Source organism: Amblyomma americanum, chromosome 4 (genome assembly GCF_052857255.1).
Source record: "Amblyomma americanum isolate KBUSLIRL-KWMA chromosome 4, ASM5285725v1, whole genome shotgun sequence".
Lineage (NCBI taxonomy): Eukaryota > Metazoa > Arthropoda > Arachnida > Ixodida > Ixodidae > Amblyomma > Amblyomma americanum.
Window position 1 is genome coordinate 106,971,467 of NC_135500.1, and position 9,159 is coordinate 106,980,625.

Here is a 9,159-nt window from a genome sequence, read left to right on the forward strand (position 1 = left end):
CTATGGGGGACGTCGTAATGGAGGGCTCCGGAAAGCCTTGACCATCTGGGGCTCTTTAACATACACTAACATTGCAGAGTACACGGGCCTCCAACGTTTCTTGGTGGCGATTTTATCCTTCTATTTTAAATTAATATTTTTGCTCTCAGATGTTTCACAGCGGTAAGGACATCGAACACCCGCCGCCCGAGATGCAACGAACGTTCCAAACGCTATACTCCCCATAAGCTTGGCTGCAATGAATAGCTTACGGACAAAAGAAAATACCATGGAAGTTTTGACGGAGAATTTCTTGACCAAATGTAAGGGAAGCATGCACCATCACGCACTTAAGAAAAGAATGTACAACTTGCAAGCAGTTCATTTCAGGTCTGCCTAATTTTTGCATTCAAGAAGAAAATTTTGGCCGCGAGAGAAGTGAGGACGCTCATTCAAAATCTGTTGGAGGGCTAGATTCTCCCTCCGATATACGAAGCTCGGGTCTTCTTTCATGCCGCTCGGCAGTCTTAGCTGTTCCTAAGATTCGCTCCCGAAATAGGTATCCAAATGGTGTCACTTGCTTGACATGTACAATAGGAGCTCAGGCCGCGCAAGGTTAAATTCTGATCCCAAGCAAAATAGAGAATACTGCAGAATAGAGAATACTGCAGCGTTAGCTGCAGTTAGAAAGCTGAATCGAGGATAAAATTGCTGTAGAATCATAACAGGCATCGGTATCATTTGTCTTACTCTACAGTGTGCTCTTTGCCGTTATCGTCTTCTTCCGTATCTCCAATTTTCCGCATTTTCCCCGTCTTTGGAGATGTCAGGGAATCTGCTCGGAACATGAGATGTCAGGGATGTCTCAGAGCATGCTGACGCTGATTAACTCTTTACTCATTCAGTTTACGTTTTGTGGGGGTTTAACATCCCAATGCGACTCAGGATTTGAGGGACGCCGTAGTGAAGGGCTCCGGAAATTTAAAAAATCTAGGGTTCTTTAGCGTGCACTGATATCGCACAGTACACGGGCCTTTAGAATTTCGACTCCATCTAAGTTCAACCGCTGCGGCCGGCATCGAGCCCGCGTCTTTCGGGTCCGCAACCAAGCGCCATAACCACTGAGCCATCGCGGCGGCTTACTCAATCAGTAAAACTGTAAACCATGTTCTTGAACTCGAGAGATGAAGGTTACGACTCAAGCCTCCACTAGCGATGCGCTGTTTTCTTTGCTTTTACCATGATAATCGACTATAGAACGTTCTTGGCTGGACTTCTCAGCAGGAACTGTTAGACGCTGCACCAGTTTGGCTGCTCCGTTGAAGCGCTTATATCCATCTCGTGCTCAAACATGGCGGGGTATTCTTGAAGCGTAACATGCTGATCAAGCGTTAACCTTGCGCGTCTCCTGTGGAGGCCTACGGTGACAACAGGAACGACTATAAGCAAGTTATGTGAGAGCTATGCTGTTTCTCAATTTAATGAACTCGCAGCTTACTTGCATCGTGCAGCCTGACGAAGCCTGGCGAATATAGTAGTCACGAACTTTGTAGTCTAGAATAGAATAACAATAAAATGATTGTCTTGAATGACAGTTCATTAAGTCATTAAGTCTATAGTCTAGCTGGCACCAACTACAAATTTTAAAGCTAGACTGTTAGTGAAAGCAAGTCCAAGGGCAAAAATTCGGAACGTGCAACTCCGTGCAGAAAATTTGCAGATGTTCTCGGTATTCATAAGCATTATCAGTTATAAGGCACGATCTATAAATGCTATTTCACGAATAAAATATACTAGAAAGCAGCAGTTTACACAGGGAGAAATATCTGGAACGATGAAAGGCCCTTTCTGGCTGAAGACCATGCTGTCCGCTAAACTAAGAATCCAAAAGTCTCTACAGTGGGAGCTTATATTGGCATTTTGAGCATTAAAACTAGTGTAAATCTATAAAGGGAACAATAGCTGCACTCGTTTGATTGTTTCAGGGCCTCGCAATGTGTGTTTGATGCTATGGTTTGCATACGGTGCTCGCTGGCAGCAGCTGCAAAGCGTTTGGGAGAATAGAACGACAGAGTACAGACGCACCCGCCAAAGCCAGTGCAAGGTGTGTTCGCGAACGCTCCCGCGATATTTTAAGCTGTGACCTGGTCCACTAACAGGAATTGGCACACCTCCAATACACATGCGCCCTATGAGAGTTCTACTTCAAGGTCTAGCCCATTAAACCACGGAAAGGGAAATTCCCGAATTCTTACTCGTAATTTGAGTGAAACAATAGCATGCAGATAACAACGACCTAACAAGTTCTTTAATTCTGCACAACTGCTGCGAGCTTGCCAAGCAGGAAACACCACTCAAGGTAGCCATACCAGGATCACCGCGACGGGCGTACCACAGACAGAAAGCCCGACTGTCGCCGATGCATAGCGCAAGTAGACGTGGTCTTTCGCCTTCGTGGCAAGACGCCCACTACCTCAAAACACATCGGATGACTGTCGATATCGACGCTTTACTTCCTTGTTATGACCGCGGACGCAGCGGGATTTATCAAACCTAAGAGCCGACATTTCCTGAGAAATAAAGCCCATTCTATCCCTATCACGGGCATACCGCGGCGCAAGAAATGTCTCGTAGTCCATCCTTTCCCAGAGCTCCTTGCACGCTTCGCGCGAAATTTATCAAAAACGGATGCACTCTCTCCTCAGCAGCAGTAAAGACGTGACGACAGAGCAGCGGCTACGTTATTTGCTTGCCACGCTATTGGTGGTGCTTTTCTTTCCCTTCGCCACGACTGGAAAAGCCTCATGACGTGTCGCCGCCGTCTGGTTGCACTCGCCGGTTTGGGCGCGCTTCCAGACGAGCGTTGTACGCGTTCTTCCGCGTCAGCTGACTTCGCAATGCCTCGACGATCTTCTCCTAGCGTTTGTTCGCACGTGGCCCGATCTGTTACGGGCTGCCTCTCCTCCGCTCCGGTCCCCGGGGCAAAACCGTTTCTACGGCGGCGGGGGCATTCCTGCGTGGGGATCCGTTCCGGGGGGACTGTTGCGTCGGACGCCGGGGCTATCGTGAGAAAGAGGGGGCCCCTCGTACGGGGTGCAAGGAGAGGCTAGCCACCCCCGACTGGCCCGCTGCATGCTCAAGGATCCGTAATTAAATGGGCGTACTGCCACCGCGAGGCTTGGCGTCATTTGTCCTGGACTCGTGGCCGGCGCGACCTTGAGACTGACAGCCAGAGCGCATCCCGCCTCGTTTAAAAAGCCACCGGCCGGCATGGGTGAGGCCACTGCCGTCTCGCACACCGACTCAGCTCGTGTCTCAGAGTATCTCGCAGGTGAGTGCGCCGGACGATCTCTTTGCTCTGACGCTCGAACGGGACAAGCGGGCCGATTCTTGCTGCGCCGCTGTGGACCACGTATGGTGAATGGCGCGTTGCGCACTGACGGTCTTCTCATATGTGTCTGTCATCTATCATTCTTCTCGTTCAGTTTCGCTCAGCTCCCCTGCTTGTGGACTTAGTTGCGTGAGTTACGAGAGTGCGCGGACCGTATTACTTCCTACCTTTCAAGTCCTGCCGCCGGTGATCGCTCATTCCTGGGATCGTTGTTCATCGGCCCTGTAATTTAACTCTCCGAAAGGTGATCCATATGAGTTGATTGAGCACCACTCGCCGGTGATGTGCTTCGAATCGAAGTCTTAAAAGAATAAGTGCTGAGACCTCTCGCGTTCCTAACGCTGTAGGATTTGGCCCTGACGATGCCAGCCTCATTTCTGGATACCTTAATAGTATCTTCCATCAGAGCCTTGTATGGTGTAACGTCTAAATTATATATGTGCAAATGAAGCTGTCATATAAGCGCTTAATCTTTGCCTTAGCATATCATAGCCCAGCTATATGTAATGCTCCCGTCGCGTATCACGGTATTATGTTAAAAATCTTTTGTGACAAGGTTTTGGTATACTTTAATTGTGCTTACTGCAAGATGAGCAAATATAGAGCCATTTGTGCACTGCTTGAGGCCCCGCTGTTGAATTCGCATTACGCTTTCACTGTTCGTGTTGTATTTTGTTAGTTAATCTAAATGTGACGAAAACCATACTGCGCGGAGATTGTTACTGCATGAGTCTTTTCAGGGCATATTTCCGCTATGAGCTATCTTTTCATTTCAACATTGTAACTAAATGGAAGAAAACACGAAAAAAAGCGCCATGGACTAAGCCTGCGGAACAACGTTCTCATTCGCTACTTCACTCGAGTAACATGCCCAAACCGAAGCTCTCCAATTTATGACGATTACTTGTCCAGGATTGGTTAAAGCGCTGCGTCGGAACAACAAGCACAACATTGACCAAATCATTTTAGCACACAGTTTTCGAGCGTACACATAACCTACGACGGAGAATGTATTCTACAGTAAATTACCAGATACCGCTTCTATGTATTTCTTACAGCATGGTTAGCGGTACAGCTGTGCCAGTTGTGCGGTCCTGAGGCCAAGACATTTTGGTCCGACTTAAATAGCAGAAATTCCTCCTGACGCTATTCTAGAGCCAGTTATTATTTTTTTTTTGCAGAACGAGCTAGTCTTAAGTGACTCATCATTTAACTCTCGACGCGCTTCTGTCTTCTGAGTCATTGCTGTTGTACAAAATGCGGCAGCGCTGCACCGATAACATTTATCTATCTTGCATTATCCTTTTTTTCGATTACATTCGCGAAGAGCACTACGAGCTGATTCGGCTACTGAAAGTAGATACTCATTCTTAACACCACCGATTAGAAACGAACCTAATCTCAGCTGTACATTTCCAGTTTTAACGCGATAGCGTTAAGGAGCTCGTGTCGCAGAAAAGCCGGTGTCGTCGTCTTTGGCCGTGAGCGAAATACGGCGCATCTCGGTGGACACCTGAACCGCGCCGTAAGGGAAGAGATTTTCCCTCCCTTGCGGCGCGGTACGGGTATCCATCGAGAATTGTGACAGGCGTCATTTCCTTATCTTAAAATCAATTTTTATTTCAATTTCCTTCCCTTACGGCCCGGTTCGGGTGTCCACCGAGATATGTGAGACAAGCGTCCTTTCCTTCCCTTAAAAAATTTTATTTTCATTTTCCTTGCCTTACGGCGCGTTCCGTGGATTCCTTGCCAATGCTGCAACACGCGGTAGCGTCCTGCTCTTAAAGGCGAAGCTTAAGCGTCCTCCAATTTTTTTTCTTAAAACAGGGTACAGTAGGCCTGTTGCAAGCAATTAGAGGCGCCACTATTTCGTAACTGACTAAAACTTCAACACGACTGTCTCACTTTTTGTTCCCCCTATATTTTCAGTTGAATCGAGGAGCCTAAAGCAAATGACGGCAGAAGCCTGTTCCCAAGGCAGAACGTATTGTGTTAAGATGGTTTACTTCATGTACGTCTCGATTTCATCCCTCCTTTATTTTTCAACCCTAGGATAATACCGCAATGAACAGGCTGGTGGTAGCACTCTTCGCCGTGGTGGCCCTGGTCGTCATCGACCGGACCAGCGCTGGCTACCTTCTCGGGGGCAGAGGAGGCTACGGAGGCTTCGGTGGATACGGAGGCTCCGGCGGCTACCGCGGGTTCGGCGGTGGCGGCTACGGAGGAGGCTATGGCGGAGGCTATGGCGGAGGCCTCGGTGGCTACGGGGGTGGCTACAGAGGAGGTTATGGCGGCAGTGGCCTCGGTGGCTACGGAGGCGGTCTCGGCGGCTACGGAGGCGGTCTCGGCGGCTACGGGGGTGGTCTCGGCGGCTACGGTGGTGGTCTCGGCGGCTATGGTGGCGGTCTTGGAGGTGGCTACGGCAAGGGCTATAAGAGCTTTGGTAGCAGCTACTCGAGTGGCTACGGAAGCAGCTACGGATGTAGCTACGGAGGCGGCTTCGGGTAAGTGTAACGCCCATCGCAAAAACAATCAACGAGTTAAAAACAAGTTAGAAGGAACGCCATGTACAAAAAAAAGAACCGAAAGTGTGTTATGTATTTATTCATTGTAATACTATTGTTGTCCGGTCCACAAAAATGCTGCTTCAAAGAAAAACCTATGTCAACGCTTTCTCTATCAGTAATAAGTATGAAATACTCCACCAGCAGAGTATCTAAATCTTGAAGCTGGAGGGCAGAAAGCATAAAGTATTTTCTTTGTAACATGGTGTGCTTTGCGATTTCAGTGTGAATTATTATAACAGGAAGTTCTTAAAATTTATGCATTGGTCAAGCACTGAAAAGAACACGTTAAGGAATAGTAGTACCAGTTTTAAAGCAAGTGGATGCACATCATTTGCGGAGAGGAAAGTTAACTCACTGTTACATGAGCGTTGGCTGAAGAACGTCAGCTGAACTATAGACTCATCGCTAGGTTTGTATTAGTGACATCATTCATGAATAATTAAAAGTTTGTGGCCTCAATTGAAAACCAGGTTTTACAAAAGATAATATAATCTAGTAGCTAGCGCTTAAGATAGATAGATAGATAAAGAGGAGGAGGGAAAGACAGGGATGTTAACCAGAAAGGGGTTCCGGTTCGCTACCCTGCACTGGGGAAGAGGGATTAGGGGACAAATAGGAGGAAGAGAGAAGGGGGAAAAGGCATAACACACACACACACACACACACACACACACACACACACACACACACACACACACACACACACACACACACACACACACACACACACACGCACGCGCACACACACACACACACACACACACACACACACACACACACACACACACACACACACACACACACACACACACACACACACGCACGCACGCACGCACGCACGCACGCACAACGCTGTCGCAATTTGTCACTCAATCCAGTCGCTCTCAAGTAGGCAAAGAGGGCCTTGTATGCCTTGAGGGCAGTCGACTGCTGTGGCCACGGACCGAGGATCTTTTGCTCTGTTAATGGGCGAGGATCGAGGCGGTCCAGGGCACAACACAGTGTATGTCTTGCACTCGCAAATGCAGGGCACTCACAGAGAAGATGAGCGATGGTCTCCTCACAACCGCAGCTTTCACAGGCAGGACTGTCGGCCATCCCCACCCGGAAAGCATAGTGATTCGTAAAAGCGACACCGACCCATAAACGGCATAACAATGTTGCGTCGCGACGTGCTAAGAATTTCGCATAAATCTTTGGCTCCACTTTTCAACTGGAAAAGGTCAAACGATGCTACATAAGTTGTTTCTTCATGGCGGTAGGCTGTGAAATTAAAACTACAGCGTAAGGGATAAAAAAACTTCACAAACATGCCAAACCGTTGGTTGCTCAAGCTATTGGAATATTTCACTGTCCTTTCTTGTTTTCCGTTTTGCATAGACATTTGTATACTGTCTTTCATCCTTAAAAAAAAACTTTTGGCCCTCCATGATGGTTAAGAAGTTCATGACACTCCTGGGCGAACGAAAAGCTCATTTTTCAGCAAGATATACTGCAGCACTAGTTGCGCCATAAGCATCTGAAGACTAGACTTCTTCGCAGTACATTGGTGGTTCAGCTAAAACTGTATGAACGTTACCTTGCCTTGAAAAGAACAATGTGTTGTATGTTCACTTAGTCAATTCACAGTCCATACTCTTACTCGGAAATTTACAATACAGCGCCACTGTCACTGAGAAAGACTCTCTTATCGGACGATAAAATTTTCTTTTTTCACAACTGATATTAATAATAATAAAACTAGTATATGCGCACAGTTCACACGAATTTTCGCAATAATTTGAGCGACGCGTCAAGTTATACGCAATGCGGTGCTAAAGATTGACAGAGTTTATGTACCGCAGTGCCAAGTTGTCATGCGGCACTTCACATCTGATTCGGCCTCGGGGGCTTAAATAGAATTCATTGTTTGTCGTTTATGACAGCTCTCAGTGCAAGCAGCATGAACACTAGTTATTTTTCTTGAGATCCGAGTTTTCAAAACCCGCAGCATTTTCTTCAATGGCGTTGACATTGTTCTCTTTGCAGCCGTGGCTTCGGCGGCAAGTATGGCGGTGGCGGATGGTGGTAAAGCACGGACACTGCCCGACTTACAGCAAATGATGTACAAGCACCAGCGGAACGTACGATACGAGTCAGTTTCATTCTGCTCCGGAATGGACCAATAAACTTGTTCCTACATATGTTAATCTGCTCCTTCGACTGCTTCCTTGTCAAAAACAAGCACGAAACAATTCATAGCATTTTCCTCTTTCTTCGCACTAAACACTGACTTGTCTACACGCGCAGCGTATATAGCGAAATTTAGTGAGAGCTTGCTTAAACGTTGTCAACTTCTTTGTCTGTGGACTCTTTCCGTAACGCCTTCCTTCAAAACATGGTGCAGGTGCCCACCCAATGTGAAACTACTACAACGCATTTGCTTTACGCGCACTCTCAGTGGCTTCTGCAGAGCGCCTCAGCCTATGCTATCAATCAACTGTGACCCTGTACTACAAAAGTTTTGAGGGTTGGGGCAGAGGGTGCTGTGCTGTTCACCTACACGTCTCTGGTGTAGCAAATTAGCCGATGACACCTCAACTTCTGCACGCCATAATCGTTCTTCACTAGTGAGTTTTAGACTACGGGGACCCTTTCGGCTAGTTATATAGGAAAATAGTGGGTTTCCAGTGCGCATGCGCAGAATAATAACCCGAGGGGCGTTTGCGAATACAGATAGCGCTCGATCCAGAAAAATTGTTGCTGTGCTAAGAGTATGGACGTGAATGAAACGCCCTTAATGTGAGTGCGTATGTGAAAATTATACATCATTGCCCATTTAACTGCCGCGATCATTTCTTGGTAGCGGTCTCTGTAGTACAGCGCGGGGGTGTGGTGCTTACGATAGTTTGCTATTTCCTATGCAGCTTCTAGCGCATCTTCTCGCTTCTGTGCCTTGCGTTCAAGGGTCAGGCGTCGCTTGTGTTTGCGCTCTTTTGAGGGAGACAAAATAGTCCGTGGCTATCAGTGGTATGCGTGAAGGAAAATTTACTGCCGACGGGGTGCGCCAGTGAGAGATTCGTAACGTCCGTTCAATAGATAACGTCGGAAGACACGCAAGGTCTTCCTCTATCAACTGTTCGTGTCCTGCGATAGCAATATAAACCCTAGGAGGGAAATCAACCTCCCCAAAAAATAAACATCATAACCACAGTAAGTGCTAAGTCGCATCGAGATGCAATG

General features: G+C 47.4%; 1 protein-coding gene across 1 annotated transcript; it reads left to right on the plus strand.

Moving 5' to 3' along the window:
- The first annotated feature begins 2,981 nt into the window (after positions 1-2,981).
- LOC144128193 (uncharacterized) lies at positions 2,982-8,126 on the plus strand. Its single transcript, XM_077661344.1, has 3 exons — positions 2,982-3,310; positions 5,423-5,874; positions 7,966-8,126. The coding sequence occupies exons 2-3, from the start codon at positions 5,435-5,437 to the stop codon at positions 8,006-8,008; spliced, it is 483 nt and encodes a 160-aa protein (XP_077517470.1). The 5' UTR covers positions 2,982-3,310; positions 5,423-5,434; the 3' UTR covers positions 8,009-8,126.
- The last annotated feature ends 1,033 nt before the right edge of the window (positions 8,127-9,159 follow it).

Coding starts and splice junctions, on each gene's coding strand:
- LOC144128193 (XM_077661344.1), top strand. CDS start 5,435: ATGAACAGGCTGGTGGTAGCACTCTTCGCCGTGGTGGCCCTGGTCGTC. Junction 5,875..7,965: donor AGCTACGGAGGCGGCTTCGG/GTAAGTGTAACG, acceptor TTCTCTTTGCAG/CCGTGGCTTCGGCGGCAAGT.